Below are 21,337 nucleotides of genomic sequence, written 5' to 3' on the forward strand. Positions count from 1 at the left end.
AGTGCGTGAGGTCGAGAGGTTCCAGCTAGATATAGTCGGACTCAGCTCGACGCACAGCTTGGACTCTGGAACCAATCTCCTTGAGAGGGGCTGGACTCTCTACCACTCTGGAGTTGCCCCCAGTGGGGCGCCGAGCAGGTGTGGGCATACTTATTTTGCCCCCCCAACTTGGAGCCTGTGCATTGGGGTTTACCTCGGTGGACGAGAGGGTGGCCTCCGTCCGCCTTTGGGGGTTTTTGGGTCAGGGTCCTGACTGTTTGTGAGTATGCACCGAACAGCAGTTTGGAGTATCCACCCTTTTTGGAGTCTCTGGAGGGGGTGCTAGACGGCATACCTTCTGGGGACTCCCTCGTTCTGCTGGGAGACTTCAATGCTCACGTGGGCAATGACAGTGAGATCTGGAAGGGTGTGATTGGGAGGAATGCCCCCCTGATCTGAACCTGAGCGGTGTTTTGTTATTGGACTTCTGTGCTCGTCACGGCTTCAATGGTGGGGGAAGATGCCAGTCAGGCCTGGTAGGCCTAAACATGTTGTGAGGGTCTGCTGGGAACGGCTAGCAGAGTCCCCTGTCAGAAGTAGGTTGAACTCCCACCTTCGGCAGAACTTAGACCACACTCCGAGGGAGGTGGGGAGACATTGAGTCCGAATGGGCCATGTTCCGTGCCTCTATTGTTGAGGTGGCTGACCAGAGTGGTGACCGTAAGGTGGTCGGTGCCAGTCGTGGCGGCAATTCCCGAACCTGTTGGTGGACACCGGCGGTGAGGGATGCCGTCAAGCTGAATGAGTCCTATAGGACCTTTTTGTCCTGTGGGTCTCTGGAGGCAGCCGATAGGTACCGGCAGGCCAAGTGGAATGTGGCTTCGGTGGTTGCTGAGGCAAGAACTCGGGCATGGGAGGAGTTTGGAGAGGCCATGAAGAACGATTTTCGGATGGCTTCGAGGAGATTCTGGTCCACCGTCCGGCGTCTCAGGAGGGGGAAGCAGTGCAGTGTCAACACCGTATATGGTGGGGATGGTGCACTACTGACCTCGACTCGGGACGTTGTGTGTCGGTGAGTGGAGTACTTCGAAGACCTCTTCAATCCCACTAACATGCCGTCCAATAAGGAAGCAGAGCCTGGGGACTCGGAGGTGGGCGGGCCCCGGGGGTGGATGAGATACGCCTGGAGTTCAAGACTCTGTATGTTGTAGGACTGTCTTGGTTGACATGTCTCACGACATCGGAGACAGTGCCTCTGGATTGGCAGACTGGGGTGGACGTCCCCCACTTTAAAAAGGGGGACCGGAGGGTGTGTTCCAACTACAGAGGGATCACACTCCTCAGTCTCCCTGGAAAAGTCTATTTGGGGGTTCTGGAGAGGAGGGTCCGTCAGATAGTCGAACCTCGGATTCAGGAGGAACAGTGTGGTTTTCGTCCTGGTCGCGGAACAGTGGACCAGTTCTACACCTCCGGTAGAGTCCTGGAGGATGCATGGGAGTTTGCCCAACCAGTCTACATGTGTTTTGTGGACTTGTAAAACGCGTTCGACCGTGTCCCTCGGGGAATCCTGTGGGGGGTGCTCCGGGAGTATGGGGTACCGGATCCCCTAAGAGCTGTTCGATCCCAGTACAACTGGTGTCAGAGCTTGGTACGCATTGCTGGCAGTCAATTGAGCCCGTTTCCAGTGAGAGTTGGACTCCGCCAGGGCTGCCCTTTGTCACCGATTCTGTTCACAACTTTTATGGACAGAATTTCTAGACGCAGCCAGGGTGTTGAAGGGGTCCGGTTTGGTGGACTCAGGATTGGGTCACTGCTTTATGCAGATGATGTTGTCCTGTTTGCTTCATCAGGCCGTGATCTTCAGCTCTCTCTGAATCATTTTGCAGCCGAGTGTGAAGCGGCTGGGATGAGAATCAGCACCTCCAATTCCGAGACCATGGTCCTCAGCCGGAAAAGGGTGGAGCACCCTCTTAGGGTTGGGGGAGAGATCCTGCTCCAAGTGGAGGAGTTTAAGTATCTCGGGGTCTTGTTCACGAGTGAGGGAAGAATTGACCGTGAGATCGACAGGCGGGTCGGTGTGGCATCCGCAGTGATGCGGGCTCTGCATCGGTCTGTCGTGGTGTAAAAAGAGCTGAGCCGTAAGGCAAAGCTCTCAATTTACCAGCCGATCTATATTCCTACCCTCACCTATGGTCATGAGCTATGGGTAGTGACCAAAAGAACGAGATCGCGAGTACAAGCGGCTGAAATGAGTTTCCTCCACAGGGTGTCTGGGCTTTCCCTTAAAGATAGGGTGAAAAGCTCAGTCATCCGGGAGGGGCTCAGAGTACGGCCGCTACTCCTCCGCATAGAGAGGAGTCAGATGAGGTGGCTCGGGCATCTAATCAGGATGCCTCCTGGACGCCTTCCTGGTGAGATGTTCCGGGCATGTCCAACCAGGAGGCGGCCCCGGAGAAGACCCAGGACACGCTGGATGGACTAGGTCTCCCGGATGGCTTGGGAACGCCTTGGGATTCTCCCAGAAGAGCTGGAAGAAGGTGCCGGGGAGAGGGAAGTCTAGGCCTCTCTGCTCAAGCTGCTGCCCCGGCGACCCGACCCCGGATAAGCTGAAGAGGATGGATGGACTTGTTTCTATTGTGTTGTTTGTGGAGCTTTTTCTGCACATCTGCTCTTACTGAATCCTTCTAAATGTTTGTGAACTGCTTTTAGTTGTGGGAAGGGTGCCATATAGAAAAAAAGTATTGTGTGATATACTGAAAACAAACCAATTTACTTGTTGGTTGCTTAACCTTCAATTCACAACACATATCTGAGTTTACATTGAAGTGTTCATCTTGCCTAACTAAATTAAAATGGTGCAGCGATATATTTATATTGCAAGTGTCAATTATATGGATAAAATGAAAAGCAATGGAGAAGGTAGACTTACAAATATACAGGAGGTATAACATGTAAACAGAGAAATTATTCAAGTAAAAGCATATAAGAAAAATTATATTTTGCAGCAACATTAGAATACTTTAAAGAGGAGTTTGGCATACCATTTTAAAGTAACCCTTCCACCCATCAAAGAATTCTATCTTGTCTTTCTTGACAGCTTCAGCCTGTAGATACTTGGCAATGTGCTAACAAAACAGACAGTAAAAGAAAATGTTTTGCATAAGACACTGAACAGATAGTTAATATACAAAACCATTTGCCATCAATACTGAAACAGTACATACAAGAACTAACATGTAGTAATTATTTAAAATGTTGCACTGAAATACTTGTTTGCAATCCCGTATTTCAAAACTTCTTGCTTTGACAACATACTATAGTGCTAAAGAGGATGTTTTAGTAGCAAAGACATAAAAGCCACAAAATTAGAAACGGAAGATAACCTGAGCCCAAGGTCAGTGAAAACCTACATTTCCAAAAAACATTTACAGCGTTCTAACGGTCAGGTATTTTTTTTTTGGCTGTCCCTTTAGAAAAGGTAAATCTTCAGAAAGGTTGCCATACTATAAAATACCTTTGGACACCGTCTATTCAGAGTCCGCTGAGAGTCAAAATAGGTAATGCTCCTTTTTGTAACATCCACAGAGACTAGAGACCAATGCACCTCCAGGTGAATGGGTATCAACAGCAGCTCTTTTTTAAATATGTCCACCTAGAAAAAGAGGGAAAAAAAATCTTTTCCAAGTAGTTCTTATTATTTGATGTAGAAATATTTGCACTGAATAATGAAAACTGAGCTTTTTAACATTAATGAAGAATTTTAAAGCAATACTTTGCATTAGTAACTCTCCAACCTGATGTGTTAGGAGCAGTCAACATAGCCAAAGGCCTTCTGTAAGGCCTGGATGCATAGCCCCTATGCAAAGTCAGAGTCGACAGATGGCATTATTGGGGTGAAGAAAATACTCAGTTCAAATCACTATTATTATTATTAAGTTAGGAATTCTATTTACTTTTGGAGTTGCACATTCTTGTTCCCATACCCCTTTCTCAACAAAAATGAAAGAAAACAAATTAAGGAATGGCATCAATAAAATATTTACCCTTCAGATCAACATTTACTGAATTAATTCTGGTAGCTGTAAAATCCTATAAACACTATGAACAACTCTTAATTTTTTTTATGTTACCCATAGTAATAGACCATACTTAACCCACCCTACAGGGTGACAACTCGCAACACTTGGAATTTTTTAAAATTTTATCCACAGTGATGGAGCAATACTTAACCTGGCCACTGGGGATGCACAAACAAGTGCAGAGTTCGTGCTGGTGCCAAGCCTGAGCAAACTGGGGAGGGTTGCATTAGGAAGGGCATCTAGAATAAAACCTATACCAAATCAAACTTGCGGATGAGAAACAACACCCATACCAGATCGGTTAAGGCCTGGGTTACAAACTGCCGCCACCGATGCTGCTGTCCAGCAGGGTATCGGTGTAAACTATGCTACTGCTGAGCAAAAAAAGGCAAAGGAAAACAAAAGGGGGAAAACTGACTAAGACCATGGAAGAGGATGAAGGGAAAGAGTGTGGAGTTAGAACTTTGCTGGAACTATGACTGTTAAAAGGAGAGAGCTAGCTAATGTGATAGAGCAGAGAAAGGTAGAGGTTTTATGTAAAGGAGACCAAGTGGAAAGTGATTATGGCCAGAAGTATTGGAGGTGGGGGCAAACTGTTCTATCATGGTGTGGTCAGGAAGAGAAAATGGGGTAGGTGTAATAGTAAAAGGAAAAGTATGTTACGAGTGTTTTGGAGGCGATGAGCTTGTCAGTGCATATGCACAGCAAGCGGGATGTGAGAGGGAGGAGAAAGCAGACTTCTGGAGTGAGATGGATGAAATTGGAGTGTAAACCCAAAGAAACTGTGGTATTCAGAGGCAGATTCTGATAAAGCCTCAAATGGATGCTTTTGCAGATGAAGCATCTAACTTATTGCTGCATGTTGTTACTAACAATATTTATTTACATCAATCTGAGGTATTAAAGGGAAGGTTCATCTCTATGCACCAAAGCAAAATGTGTGTCTGGCCCCTTACCAAGATTATATATAGAGGAGATGCGATTTATAGCAGATTGTTTTATCTCATAACATGGCACAAAAACTGCCCGACTGACTGATGAGAGCATCATCCAGACCACAGTCTTGTGATCTTAAATCATAGGTTGTCGTTTATCCACCGGTTACTATCCTGTAGCTGTCCTCCATAATCCCTGCTGTGGACCATCTTATAAGTTTAGTCATAATACAAAATTTAAATTACTTGATAGCCTTATTTTTTGGTTATCAAGTAATCAAGTTAATTAAATCAATAGATAAAACCAGATCCTATACCAGGGGTATATGTAATAGTAACTTAGTTAAAAAATTATATATTGTCACTCTTGGGTCACAGATTTGAACAGAGACACAGGTGGTTGTAGAAAACAGGAATTTTATTCAAACACTGCAAACAAACATTTGTTTCTTTTTTCAAAAGCTTAAACGTGCTCCATGACAAGTCAGAGATGACAGTTCCGCTAGGAGCAGAGAATGTCAGAGAGAGAGGAAGAGAGATAAAAGCAAACAATTCCAAAATTGACAGGCGCTGCACAAGGCTTTTAAGTCGGCGGAGTACCGCACAAGGTTTGTATTACGCGTTATAGTGCAAGGATAATGAGCAATGTGAGGGTAGTCTGTGTTTCAGGGGTTGTGGTTTTCCCAGGGGCGTCTGCATCTTCTTGGGGTGCGATCAGCCCTACAGCTCACACCCTCCCCCCTCAACTTTATTCACATTCTTGTGAATCAAGCGACTCTCTGTACCAGGTTCATATTCATGTAGGCGTGATAATACGTCTGCGTTGACGTGTTCAGAACCTGGTCGGTGCTTTACTGTGAAACTAAAGGTTGGAAACCCAGAAACCATCTCATTAGGCGAGAGTTTGTATCTTTCTGTCGGTATAACCATTGAAGTGGAGCATGATCAGTTACCAGAGTGAAGTTTCGTCCCCACAAGTAATAGCGAAGCGCTTCCACAGCCGACCTAATTGCCAAGCATTCTTTCTCAATTGTAGAATAATTACATTCCCTAAGAAGTAATTTCCTACTTAAATATGTAATTGGATGTTCCTCTCCATCAAAAATTTGTGACAGGACTGCGCCCACCCCAAACGGACTTGCGTCTGTTTGCAAGATAAAGTCTTTTGTGTGTCAGTAAAATCGTTACCAATGGCAACATCGGTTTGAGAAACAGCAGCCAAGGAAGTGGTAACCTTAAGGGCTCATTTATACTTCACGCTCAGAACGCATACGCGCCCACATCATGGCTGCCACGCGTTCCCAGCGTTCATTTCACGCGTCCTCTGAGCAGATCCTCAGAAATTAACGTGACACGTGTGCGAGTTGCAGTACCAGTAAAAAGTCGGGAGGCGCAGTGTGCTAAAAGTCGGAAACGTGACGTCAGAGTCTCTGTTTACTATCTACATGTGACAGCAAGCCTCTATGGAGATCCTCCGGGGATCGATGTGCACACTTTGCTGTTTGATAAATGGCTCAAATACAGCGCTATACATTATGTAGCCGATGTGAAGTTGCAAAAAAAAAAAATAGACGGCACAAAAGATGGTATGTGAGACTTTTAAAATGTATTGTGTCATTTATATATGTCTTTTTTATTTTGTAATTTTTGCAACAGCAGCAACATAATGTATAGCGTTATATTTGAGTCAATGAGAAAAAAATAAAGGACACGGTGAAAACGTGTATTTTGTGATTAAAGTGGAAATTTCAGCTTTAATCTCAAAATGTCCACTTTAACCTCGTAGTTTACTTTATCATTAAAGCAGACGGTCGTAAACATCATCCCAGTTTTTAATCGCTTCGAGCTTCTTGGACCTGACAGCAGGTAAAGTAAAACAATAAAAAATACATGGCACAAAAGATGGTATGTGAGACTTTTAAAATGTAGCGTGTCATTACGATCGGGAATATGCGACGCTTGAATATAAAAGCACCACGAATGCATCTGTATGTCGGCATTTTGCTTCAGCAGCGGAAAGCAGCAATAAATCGCCAAACAGAACAAATTAAATGTATGATATTCCAACTCTCTACACATTTAGAATCTTTAGATTTATACTTGATATCACTTTCATGATGAAATGCATTAAAATGTGTATGTTACATTTTACATATAATTTTGTTTAAATAATGAATACTGTTAATAAATACACACATGGGGGAAATTACACACATGGTCGTGTCACGGTGGCGGAGCGATAGCACTGCTGTCTCGCAGGGAGTTATGTTGCTGGTATTTCCTGCTTGTATTCCACACTGTGCTCCGGTTTCCTTCCAAAGATATGCAGATTTGGGGATTTGGTGCCGCTAAAATGAAGCTAGTGTATGTGTGTGCTTGTATTCACCTTGCGATGAGCTGAGGCCCCGTCAAAGGACTGTTTCTCACTCGTGCCCAATGCTTCCTGGAATGGACACATACATCCCTGGATTTATGGATTTAATCAATAAACATCCTTTTCAGAGATATTGCGGTAAGGTGTCATCGGAATTTAATAGGCGTTTTAGGCAATTCACAACACAGAGAAGCCGAATATGTTCTCACCGCGATTATCTCTCGCACTGCCACCTGGTGGATTACTCCAGATTTACGTAAAGTACACGCACAAGTATAAACACTACAACACTTGCGTAGCAGGAGCGTCCGCTGCAGCATGCGTCGTGTCGCGTGAAGTATAACTCGGGCCTTAACCTCTTATCGGTCGTGCCATTTCTTCAAGAGGTTAATGTGTAAAATCTGGAATGGTTTGCGCCGGCCTGGTATTCTAACCTTGTAATTTACCGGACTCATATGCTCCTCAATAATGGCGGGGCCCTGCCATTTAGTCAAGAATGTGTGGATCGTACGGAACCAGTACCAAAACACGATCACCAGGTTTGAATTCACGGAGCTTACTGCGCCTATCATAAAGACGCTTCTGAGCTTCCTGTTCTCGTTGTTGATGCTCCACAGCAATAGAGGAAAGCATAGAAATTCTGTCTTGCAACGAAATTAGCCGATCTGCAAAGCTTGGTCCTTGAGCTGCTCTCTCGTTTCCTATCCATTCCTCTCGTACAACATCCAGGATGCCATGCGGCTGCCAGCCGAACAACAACTCTAAGGGACTCAAGCCAGTGGACGCCTGTGGTGATTCTCGCACCGTGTACAAAACAAAAGGTAGGACAGTGTCCCAGGTTGTGGGATCATTATGAGCAACTCGTCTGATCATCTGTTTCAAAGTTTTGTTAAATCGCTCGGTCAAACCATTCGTTTGAGGATGGTAAACAGTAGTACTCAATTTCTTAATAGTAAAGCTGTCACACAATTGTTTCATCACGCGAGAAGTGAAAGGTGTGCCTTGATCAGTTAAGATTTCTCTAGGGATACCAATACGAGTAAAAATATCACACAGAGCTTTGGCTACAGCCGAGGAATTGGCCTTTTTCAGGGCAATCACTTCTGGATATCGTGTTGCAAAGTCAACCAACACCAGCAAATATTGGTACCCATTCTTAGTCGTAGGTAAAAGACCCACAATATCTAATCCCACACACTGAAAGGGAACTTCCAAAATGGGCATAGGACAAAAGGGGAGCCCGAGGAGGCTTATATACAGAGATGATCTGGCAGTCTGGACATGAAGTACAAAACCGTTCAACATCTTTTCCCATATTTAGCCAATAAAATCGTTTTGATAACCGCTCTCTGGTTTTGTCAGCACCGAGGTGCCCTCCCAAGATGTGTGAATGTGCCAGATGCAACACAGTTTCCCTATGTGCTTCCGGTACCACCAGTTGTTCAATAAATTCCCCCTCCAAATGATCGGAGATCACTCCGAAAAGGCAACCATCCTTTTCTATAAAGTTCGGGGTAATAAGTCATTAGCAGAGCGAGCCTGTTTAAATGCATATTCTAATGAGCTATCAGTATGCTGCAAACGCATAATACTCGGTTTGTGTTCGGAGGCGTTTGCAATCTGGGAAGATGTAGAAGGACCAGCTCATTCTGGAAAATTGTCGGGGGTGACCTCCATCTCACTGGAGAGATCGGGTTCAATATCTAAGTTGGGTTTTAGATTTTCCCCAGCCGCTACCAGTTCGTCTTGGTTTTCTTCTTCTTCTTCTTCCCCCCCCACCCCCAGTTCAATACTGGACTCGATTACTGGTCCCTGATATTTATTAATTAGTCTAGGAAAAAGGGCATTTCTCCGTCCTATGAGTAATGGCCATGGGCAAGTATCAGACTGCAGTTCAAACTTTAAAATGACAACCCATGTAAGTTAAAGAAGTAATGTTTGATAATCTCTAACATCACAATGTACACATCGTATTTTTACAGTCTCACAGTCTCTAAGCGATCTTTCATCAAGACAGTCTCGTCTCACAATACAAAGGTCACTCCCCAAGTCTAACAATGCTGAGATTTCTCTGCCACCCCCAATTTAACCGGGATAAACAATCCATCTTTTCTTTCCGAAGAATATGTAATATTTGAACAACAAACCTCGGCCAGTCCAACTTCCATCGACTGAGCTGGAGACCAGCGACATTCTCTTGCCAAATGGCTGAGTTGATCACACCGGAAACATCTACGGTTGACGCCACTTCCGAAATATCCTTTGCGACGTCCACGGTTTCCTCCGCCCGCTGTTGCCATTTCCTCAGAAATGGCCATCTCTTCTACAACTGGATTCCCCGGGGTCTTACCTGACCCCATTCGATTTTCAGGTCCTGCAGCTTGTCGATGTAAGCGAGGAGAATGTCCTGGACGTTTGTTCACAGTTTGCGAATCAGCTCCAATCGTCTCGACATAATCATTAATGATTAAATATCTTGACCCAGAAATTAATCTCTAAGAACTGCAGGTATCCGGTCAGTAGTATATTCATGAGAACTTTTTCCATCACGTCTCCTTCAAACCAGCAGTGCACTTTATGTATCAAATCTTGAATTTGCGCATGGATTGGGTAATTCATGTTTAGTTTCCAGTCTAAGTGCCTAACTTTTAGCCATTTGAAATAAGTCTTCGGCGGTATCCATCTGTGCAACCACTCCTGGTACCACTTGTCACGCTTGGGTCACAGATTTGCACAGAGACACAGGTGGTTGTAGAAAACAGGAATTTTATTCAAACACTGCAAACAAACATTTGTTTCTTTTTTCAAAAGCTTAAACGTGCTCCATGACAAGTCAGAGATGACAGTTCCGCTAGGAGCAGAGAATGTCGGAGAGAGAGAGAGAGAAAGAGAGATAAAAGCAAACAATCAATTCCAAAACTGACAGGCGCTGCACAAGGCTTTTAAGTCAGCGGAGTACCGCGCAAAGTTTGTATTACACGTTCTAGCGCAAGGATAAGGAGCAATGTGAGGGTAGTCTGCGTTTCAGGGGTTGTGGTTTTCCCAGGGGCGTCTATCTTCTTGGGGTGCGATCAGCCCTCCGGCTCACAATCAATCAATCAATCAATAAATAAATAAATAAATATATATACACACACACACACACAGAAACATTATGCAGTGCTAAGTGATGCTTTATTACACATTTGCTCTCTTGGAAGAAAAGCTGTTGGTAAATGATATCAAGTGTTAAATCTGATTTGCGTTTTTCATGGAAGCCTGGCTTAGGAAATCTGACAGTGTTCCCCTAGCCGAGGCATCACCAGATGGACACACATTTCTTTAAAAATCTAGAGATACTGGTTGAGGAGGTGGCCTTTGAATAATTCATTGTGACAAAATGCAAATCACATCAAAACATTTAGGTGATTTCACATTCTTTAGGGCAAAATTCCATTTCAACACATTTTTACAACGAAATTTTCATTACAACGAAGTATTTTTATGGTCCAGACAGTTTCCCCGATGACACGAGTCTATAGAAATCTCGTTACTATGAAATACATTCAGCATACTTTCATTATAACGAAGTGCCCAAAAGACCTTGAAATGCCTCAATGAATCATCCACAGAGCAGTTAGTTCTATGGTTGCAACTTATTTGTGCACAACGATCCCCAAACAGAAATATTGTAAAAAAAAATTCTCTTTGAACTTCTCATATTGTTTTTTTTTTTGCCGTTTTTGTTTTCTGCGGATTTCAGTGATACCTTTTGCTTATTGCTCGTCAACATTTGAAAAACATCCACAGGAATTTAACACACTGTTACTCTCCTATAGAAATGGCAGACATGAAAAACAACAGTTTAAATTAGAAAAATAGAAGGAAAAAAAAAAACTTAAAATTTTCACGACTCAAGATCCCAGCAAAAAGAAAAAAAAATTGCTAGACACTGTCAACTTTCTTGAAAGACCAAGCAAAAAAAGAGAAATCTTGGTTGCAAACGTATGTGAACTGCTGCATTTGAAGACGTCGAAAAAGCAGCTTTTATGGGTTTCAGTGATGCTTGTTCAAGAAACATTCCTATTAATGCGCCACTCATTCAAGAAAAAGCAAAGTCACAGCTGTGAGGTTTCTAAACTCTCTTGGGACCTCCCCCAACTGGACAACACACTGAAGAGAGTCCAGAAGTGTGATCACCGCATCTGTGGGATACTATTTATACGTTGCTGGAGTAACAGCAGGCTCACAGCTCTGCTACGGCTCGCTGCCAAAGCAAACAGAAAAAATCTCAATGGATGATGCAAGAAACACTGCAACAATGCAGGGAACAGTATTATTTGACCACTAACTTAGCCACAACCCTGCCTGACTACTGCATCTGTATAGGAGAGTGGTAGATCACGCTACAATAAATAACCCTGCTGTCCCTGTTTCAAGCTGAATAAAGCTAGTTTTGCTAAAGTACTGATAATCAGTCTCGTGTTTTGGGGTGCAAGACAGGGACTTACAGCGCGACCATGATCTTTTAAGATTTGCTTCTGTCGCGCTTTGCTGCAGCGCTGTGAACCTGCTGTTGCCCTGCCCTGGCAACGGTCAAAATCTTCCACAGTCCCGGCAATCGCACTTTGATGTTTTGTCCCATTGGGTGGGGTCCCAAGAGAGTTCAGAAACCTCACAATATGAAGAAAAGGATGATTCGGCTTCGAATTGATAACTGTGCTGCCCACAACAGGCTTCCACATTTAGATAATGTTTGCATTGAATTCCTCCCACCCAATTGCATAGCGGTGGTTCAGCCATTGGATTTGGGCATCATTCGCACCCTGAAACTGTATTATCGCAAGGAAATGCTGAGAAAAATTCTCATCAGCATAATGTGTTGTCAGGAGGAGAATAAAATTAACGTGAAAGAAGCTATTAAAATGATTGCAAACACCTTGAGGAAAGTTAAAAGCACTATAGTAACAAATACGGAATCTCATTACTACGAAATTTTCATTACAACGAAATATTTTTTTAGGTCCCTAGCAGTTTGTTGTAACAGAATTTTATCTGAATTGAAACCGATTCCAGCACAACTGTAGCACTACTTTACAGCCCACAAGGGCCATATTCATTATTCATGACTGAATTTGGCAACCTTTTATCTGATTTGGCTATAAATCATGATTGTGTATTGTTAAAGGGGGAATTTTAATGTACATAATAATGTGTAAACTGACATTTTTAGCAAATGTTTTCATTTGTTAAATTCAGTTGGATTTTGAGAGGTTATCAAAGGTCCAACTCATGATCATAACCACACATTAAATTTAATTATAACTTAGAGCTGAAATTTAAACATTACTGATCACTAAATTAATTTCGATTTGGCGGTGCCCTTACCAATACTCACAGTTTAAAACAAAGAGTGCAACATCAGATTGTAATTCTGCTTCAGAATACTTTTGAGTAAGGGAAGTATAATAGTGGAAAACAAACTAAATCAACTAACATAAAATTTTAATATGACCTTGAGAGATGCTCTGAATGCAGTGGTACAGCTTAAAACAAAAGTGATCAAAATCACAAGAAACTCACCCTGGTTTAATGAGAGTACTCAAGCTCTTAAATTAGAGTGTGAAAAACTGGAATGTAGATGAACAGCAAAGCTGCAGGAATTTGAAATTGCATGGGAAGAGAGTGTTAAAAAATATAAAAAAAGCTCTCTTTAAAGCTTGCCCAGACTGCTACTCTAAAACAACAGACAATTCTCGTATACTGTTTAGAGCAGTGGCTACTTTAACAAATGAGAATTCAGAACTACAATACAAAACACCAACAGAGTTTATGAACTACTTTAATGAGAAAATTAAAAATGCAAGATTCCAGATTTCAGCATCACAATGTAAGCTGCATATTAGCCTGGCAAACCCTGTATCACCTTGCATTCAACACTTTAGAAATTTTAATCCTGTAGCAGATAAGGAAGTCTTAACTTTAAAAATTCTACTTATCATTACCTACAAACTAGAGCTCACTTTAAGATTTCAAGATGCTGATCTGCTTACGAGTCCAAGGATTAATAAACTAACAGTGGGAGGTCAAGCTTTCAGGTACAGGGCACTGAAGATGTGGAATGGTCTGCCTGCTACTGTTAGAGATGCCTCTTCAGTCTCGGCTTTTAAATCCAGGTTGAAGATTCACTATTTCAGTTTAGCATACCCAGACTAGAGCTGCTGATTAACTGTACATACTCCATCTGTTAGTCATTAGTACTGAAACATAAGTAATATGATATTTATAATTTGCTACTAACACTCACCTACTCAGTTTCACTTCTTGGTACTCGTATATGGCACTTGGTGCCAATGCTCTAATGGCAAGTTGTTTGCCAGCCTATGGAAAAGTCAGCACTGGAATCTTCAGGTAGAAGTCCTTTCTTCAGATTGTCCAGTCTGGCGCGGACTAAGCTGTGAAATAGCCAGTAGGAGGGGAGACAGCTTGTTGGCCAAGGTCTCCAGGACTCTGAACACATTTAAATCCTCAAATGTGATATAATCTACTATTGCATTTTGCCCTATTATTGTACTGTATTTCTGAGGTGGTAATAATAGATTGGTCATTTAGATCTGTGATGAGGATTACCTGTGCTCTGCTTTGTGCATTGTATTTTATTTATTCCATGGTTTGACACCCAGCCTATTTGGAAAGGGGTCTCTCCCTGAATTGCCTTTCCCAAGATATCTTCCATTTTTTCCCTACAAGGTTTTTTTGGGATTTTCTTCAAGGCTGGGGAGCTGTCAAAAGACAGGGCCTGTTAAAAATCCACTGCAGCACTCCTTGTGTGATTTTAGGCTATACAAAAATATATTGTTGTACTGTATGAGGAAGCTGGGGGTAGCAGAAAAGTATGCAAGGGTGGTACAGGATACGTATGAGGACAGCATGACTGTAGTAAGGTGTGCGGTTGGAATGACAGCCTAGTTCAAGGTGAGAAAATAGGATTACATCAAGGATCAGGTCTGAGCATTTTTCTGTTTGCAATGGTGATGGACAAGTTCATAGAGGAGGTGAGACAGGTAACTCCATGGACTATGATGTTCACAGATGACATCGTGATCTGTAGTGAGAGTAGACAGCAGGTTAATGTGAATATGGAGAAGTGGAGGAACACACTGGAGAGAAGGGAAATTAATCAGTAGGAGTAAGACTGAGTACATGTACATAACGGAGGGAAGGAGGTGGAAGGTATGTGAAATGAGGAGCAGAAGTGGTGAAGGTATGTTAAATACTTGGGTTCAGCAGTGCAAAACAAAGAAGAGTGCAGCACAGAGGTGAAGAAGAAGCGTGACAGGAGTGATTTGTGATCGAAGAGTAACTGCAAAAGTCTATAAAATGGTAACATTTTTTTAGGTCTTCCCACCTAAAACTAAGTCTACATTTTATTGGTAGCATCCTTCTTTACCATTTTATTGTCAACTTTTACAGGTAGTGAGCAGGCTTATCTCAATTCAAAATGGTGTCAAAATATCATCAGTCAAAAAAAATAAAGCTTTATCTGCATGGACTTACAGTAGCATGGGCATTTACAGTGCATCTATTTAGGAAAAAGTCAAGGAATGGCAGTAACTTGACATTCCTAATGATAAAAAAACAAAAATGTAAAAAGTAGCAGTGTTATGCGAGGACTCCATCTGTAACACTCAAAGAAATATATTTATTCTTCACTCAAATCCATAGGTCACTGTTCTGACAATGGGGGCGGACACAAACTATGCGCTTTCATACAATCCCTTTCTGCTCGTCATTTGTAACCTCACTAGAAACCGTGTGATTGAAAACAGTAGAAATCTGGCGAGATATGAAAAAATATGGAGGTGGAACAGATAGTAAAGTGGAGATGACAAATGAGGAAAAGTCAGGATACTATAAAGAATAATGGAAAAAGTGAGAGTTTTCATGTGTAGGAGGCCTGCACCAGAGATTTTGTCCGAGTCTTTCAGGATTGTGATGGAAAAGGTAACCACAAAAGTCTATGGGATTTCCATGGAAGTGGTTACATGTAAATAATCACATTGTTTACAAACTTTTTTCTCTCTTTTTTTATAGAAATAGCTGTGCAGGGCTGCAGAATACGGATGTAGAAAGTGTAAATGTATATATTGGCAATAGGGTTATTTTGGAGAAAGTAGAGAAGTTGCACTTACTTAGGTGACATGCTGAATGCAGACAGAGGTACGGGCACAGCACTGATAGCCAGGGTGAGAGGTGTATGGAAGAAGTTCCAGAAGCTGCCACACACTCTCTTCTAAAGGAGTGTCTCTGAGATAAAAGGATAAAGTTTATAAAAGCTGTGTGAGGAGTAGTATGCTCCGAGGAAGTGAGACATGGCCAATGGAAGATGAACATGAAGCAACACTGGAAAGAACAGAGGAGAACGACCAGATAGATGTATAGAGAGTCTCAGAGTGAGAAGAAAATGAATGCCAAAAGAAAGACTTGTGGAAGTGACAGATGTTGTGCTGAAGTGAAATGGGTTAAGGTGGTTTGTACATGTGAAGCAAAATGCAGGAAATGATTAAGTGAAGTGGTTCATCAAGATGAAGGCTAAACAAGACATGACAGGAAGCTGCACTAAATGATTTGAAAACAATGAATCTCAAATCAAAGGATGTTCAGGACTCAAGGGGCTGGTGTGGGCAGAGAGAAGAGGTAGGACAACTGACTAACCAAGCTAAACATGGAAACTGACAGCTAAACAATGTGATAACATGAGACATTTGAGGTGGGCACTGAGAAACTTAAATATGTTTTTTTTTTAAAACAACAAGCAGGATCTGTCTTATTTCATAAGGATGCAAAGTGTGAAGTTTTATTTTCTTATTTTATGTTCATAAAACAAAAAAAAAAAAAAAAGTTAATGTTGGTCAAGGCTAGACTGTAGAAATTAGCAATGAAAGCTTTGTCTTCTTATTAAGAGCTGCCACAGGCTTTTACATTTTTCAGCTTGATTGTGGAACCACCTATTTATTTGCACTGATGCACGGTAACACACTGGTTGAAAGGAAGTAAAATTCTTTAATAATCTGGGTTGGGGAAAATACCTCTCCTTAAGTCCTTGTCACACTACACGATTTGCAGTTGCAGACTGTGTTTACATAATCTTAAGAAAGTTGGAAATGTTGCAGCATGTTCCCTTAACTGGTCATGTAGTATAACATCCCCAGCAACTCACTGCAACCAGCCTGTGGTTCAACCCAACAAAAATCTAACCAGTTTGACTTTATCTAAAATCACAGGGGCAGGCTCTGTGCATGTAAACCAATAACCAATGAGCAGTCACTCGATAATACAATAAATTCAATGCAACCACACGGAAACAGAAACAGCGTGTATTTTGGACCTTGCAAACAGAACAGAGGCTCATCTCTCTGACTGTTGGTGTTTAATGTACCATGACATAAAAAAAAAGAAAGCATTCGCACTGCACTGGTGTGGGATGCATCACGGAAAACTTTTTTTGTGGTATGAAAATTAAGTTTTCCTCAAGTCCCAGCTGCTGGTACTTTACCGTAAACTTAACATTTTGTTTGACAGCGTAGGAGTACCGATTGCAGTTTTCGTCTCCAGGCTACAAAAAGGACATAGTGCTAGAAAAAGTCCAGAGAACAGTGACTATGCTCATTCCAGGGATACAGAGGATGAATTATGAAGATTATGAAAGCCAAGCCTTTTCAGTTTATGCAAAAGAAGATTAAGGGGTGACATGATTGAAGTGTTTAAAATTATGAAGGGAATTATTTAAAATGAGTTAATTAAGAACAAGGGGATGCAGTTGAAAACTTAAGGGTAAATTTCACACAAACATTAGGCAGTTTTTTCTTTACACAGAGAACTACAGACACTTGGAATAAGCTACCAAATAGTGTGAAGATAGTAAGACTTTATGGGACTTTCAAAAACTAGACTTCATTTTTTTAGAATAATTAAGGGGATGGGGAAGGTCTACAGAACAGTAGTGAGACCATCTATGTTATATGGGTTGGAAATGGTGGCATTGCTCAGAAAGCAGGAGACTGAGCTGGAGGTAGAAAACTTAAAGATGCTAAGATTTGCACTGGATGTGATGAGGATGGATAGGATTATAAATGAGTACTTTAGAGGGTCGGCTCAAGTTGGACGGTTGGGAGACAAAGTCAGAGAAGCGAGATTGCATTGGTTTGGACATGTGAAGAGGAGAGATGCTGGGTATATTGGGAAAAGGATGTTAAGGATACAGCAGCTAGGTAAAAGGAAAAGAGGAAGGCCCAAGAGGTGGTATATGGATGAGGTGAAAGAGGACACGCAGGTGATGGGTGTAACTGAGCAAGATGCAGAGGACAGAAAGATATGGAAAAAGATGATCCGCTGTGGCAATCCTTAACGGTAGCCGCCAAAAGTCTGAGCACTCAAAAAGTTTTCAGTTTTAAAATTTCACACTGTTAAAAATAAACAATAACAGATAATAAAGGAGTTCAGTGTGGTGGTTTGCATGAAGTGACACATTGAATGCAGCTTTGTGACTCTCAAAGCTAGAGAACAGCAGTACAGCACATTTATTCCACCATCAATTAAAAATACAAATAGTACTTACAAAGTCCATTAAATAAATTGTTAAACTGAATAGAGTACTTTAAAGTTCTAGGTGAAACTTTCTAAAGCAATGGGATTTATTTCTGATACATCTGATTATTATGTAACCTCTAATATTAGTTCACTGGAACTCCTTAACTCTTGAACATGTTACACAAATGCCAAGGAGTAAAACATTGCAACAGATAAATTCTTGCTTTTCCTAGTGATGGATCATAGCATATGTTGATGGTCATTGCAAAAAACACAATTGTGTGTGTATATTTATTTTATATATATATATATATATATAAATATATATATTATATTATATATATATATATATATATATATATATATATATATATATATATATATATATATATATATATATATATATATATATATATATATATATATATATATATATATATATATATATATATATATATATATATAAACTGCTCAAAAAAAATAAAGGAACACTTTGAAAACACATCAGATCTCAATGGGAAAAAGAAATCCTCCTGGATATCTATACTGATATAGACTGGGTAATGTGTTAGGAATGAAAGGATGCCACATCGCTTGATGGAAATGAAAATGATCAACCTACAGAGCCCTGAATTCAAAGACGCCCCAAAAATCAGAGTGAAAAAATTATGTGGCAGGCTAGTCCATTTTGCCAAAATTTAATTGCAGCAACTCAAAATTGTACGCAGCACTTTGTATGGTCCCTGTGTTCTTGTATACGTGCCTGACAACATCGGTTCATGCTTCTAATGAGATGACAGATGGTGTTGTGGGGCATCTCCTCCCAGATCTGGACCAGGGCATCACTGAGCTCCTGGACAGTCTGAGGTGCAACCTGGGGGCATTGGATGGACCAAAACATAATGTCCCAGAGGTGTTCTATTGGATTTAGGTCAGGAAAGTGTGGTGGCCAGTCAATGGTATCAATTCCTTCATCCTCCAGGAACTGCCTGCATACTCTCACCACATGAGGCCAGGAATTGTCGTGCACCAGGAGCCACTGTACCAGCATAGGGTCTGACAATGGGTCCAAAGATTTCATCCTGATACCTAATGGCAGCCAAGGTGCCTTTGTCAAGCCTGTAGCAGTCTGTGTGACCCTCCATGGATATGCCTCCCCAGACAATCATTAACCCACCACCAAACTGCTCATGCTGAATGATGTTACAGGCAGCATAATGTTCTCCATGGCTTCTCCAGACCCTTTCATTTCTGTCACGTGCTCAGGGTGAACCTGCTCTCATCTGTAAAAGCACAGGGCACCAGTGGTGCATCTGCCAATTCTGGTATTCTATGGCGAATGCCAATCGAGCTGCATGCTGCTGGGCAGTGAGCTCAGGGCCCATTAGAGGACATGGGGCCCTTGGGTCACCCTCATGAAGTCTTTCTGGTTGTTTGGTCAGAGACATTCACACTAGTTGCCTGCTGGAGGTCATTTTGTAGGGCTCTGGCAGTGCTCATCCTGTTTCTCCTTGCCCAAAGGAGCAGATACCTTATCCTGCTGATGGGTTATGGACCTTCTATGGCCCTCTCCAGCTCTCCTAGAGTAACTGCTTGTCTCCTAGAATCTCCTCCATGCCCTTGAGACTGTGCAGGGGGAGACAGCAAACCTTCTGGCAATGACACGTATTGATGTGCCATCCTGGAGAAGTTGGACTACCTGTGCAACCTCTGTAGGGTCCAGGTATCGCCTCATGCTACCAGTAGTGACACTGACTGTAGCCAAATGCAAAACTAGTGAAGAAACAGTCAGAAAAGATGAGGAGGAAAAAATGTCAGTGGCCTCCACCTGTTAAACCATTCCTGTTTTGGGGGTCATCTCATTGTTGCCCCTCTAGTGCATCTGTTGTTAATTTCATTAACACCACAGCAGCTGAAACTGATTAACAACCCCCTCTGCTACTTAACTGACCAAGATTAATATCCCATAAGTATCATTGACTTTATGCTATACTCTGATTAAAAGTGTTCCTTTAATTCTTTTGAGCGAGCGATCGATCGATGATAGATAGATCGATAGATAGATCTATCGATAGATATAGATAGATAGATAGATAGAGTTTAACTCAAACAGATAAGCGAATAATGAAAATATAAATGTTTCATTTTATAAAAATTGTAGTTTAGAGTATATTTTAATGTATTGTTTTGATCTGTAATCTTGTAGTGTTACAAGGTTTTAAAGGGTTTAGATCAAAAGCAGTGCAACAACTGAAACAGGCCAAGAGTATGGAAACTAAAAGAAAGCAAGGAACTAAAAATTGGAATCAATCAGAATTAAAATAAATCCCAAATATTACAAAATGGAAAACCATGGCAAATGAAAGTAGAGCAAACCACAAATCTTTACTTTGCAATGAACACAATGTATGTGGTCATAATGGTTGCAAGGGAATTTAGGTAAAAATTCTGCTTGAGACGTGCGTTTTTGTTTTTTGCTGCATGTTTATGATGGAATGGGGAAATGCACTATTATATTTTTTTTAATTTTATTAAAGTGGCTTTATATAGCTGCACTATGTTTTACCTGCACTTAATACAAACAGTAAATGATTAAAAGCTGCACATTTACACAGCACATGTAATGAACATTTAAAGTATTGTATGGGAAAGAACATGTGAAAGGAAATAACTGCAGCAGAAGTCCATAGTACAGGACATCATCAAGAGTGGTAATAAGTAAAGATGATTTAAAGTTGATTCATTCAAAGCTAAAAACTTGCTACAAATCAACCGGGCATGAGTCTCAAAGCCTAATATTAGTACCATCTCATTTTAGAGCAAGTCTGAATAAATGTCTACCAACAAAAAAAGTTAATGACTTTGTAACTCACTCAAAAGCACCACCTGGTGTACATAGTAAATGAAGAACATACTTTGCCAAGTGCATCATGTTGCCACATTCCAGCTGCTCAAATGTCACTTAAGATTATTTCAAATATTAAAATCATAACAGGTAAGGATAAGCAAAACAGCAACATTTCCTTTTAAACAGGTTATGATTTGTGGGCAAACCTAGAATAAGAAACTTAACTAAAAACAGATATGTGGGTTTGAGCATTTTTAAATTTGGAGTGGGTGATTTTGGTAGGTAGGTAGACTGGAAGGAAGGAAAGAAAGATTGCTTCTCGGGTGTTTGGCAATGTATTTCTCAGAATAGGGTCCAGATTATAATAAATGAAGGAAGAGTGTCTCTTGAAAATGGAATGTGTCAAAATACAATCCAAGATGAGACAATATAAGGAAAATATAATCCATGAAGACAATGAAACTGTTACCAGAAATCTTCACCAAAATTACCTCCTCTCTCTTTCACTTCTGCAGACAGCCTTCAGGTGCACAAAGCCGCATACCCCATTTCT

The 21,337-nt window shown here is 41.4% G+C and overlaps 1 protein-coding gene across 5 annotated transcripts in view; it reads right to left on the bottom strand.

Annotated features, from left to right (window-relative positions):
- LOC120525021 (sentrin-specific protease 3-like) overlaps positions 1-21,337 on the bottom strand; it is a 66,214-nt gene that overhangs the window by 5,489 nt on the left and 39,388 nt on the right. For 4 of the 5 annotated variants that reach the window (XM_039746950.1, XM_039746946.1, XM_039746948.1 and 1 more), the window contains exons 9-10: positions 3,494-3,631; positions 3,021-3,104 (exon numbers count right to left, since the gene is read on the bottom strand). In XM_039746950.1, coding sequence (XP_039602884.1) covers positions 3,021-3,104; positions 3,494-3,631 — 222 coding nt within the window. Of the gene's footprint in view, positions 1-3,020; positions 3,105-3,493; positions 3,632-15,419; positions 15,654-21,337 lie in introns of those variants that run through there. The other variant, XM_039746951.1, reaches the window with a different exon arrangement.

The sequence above is a fragment of the Polypterus senegalus genome, chromosome 3 (genome assembly GCF_016835505.1).
Source record: "Polypterus senegalus isolate Bchr_013 chromosome 3, ASM1683550v1, whole genome shotgun sequence".
NCBI lineage: Eukaryota > Metazoa > Chordata > Cladistia > Polypteriformes > Polypteridae > Polypterus > Polypterus senegalus.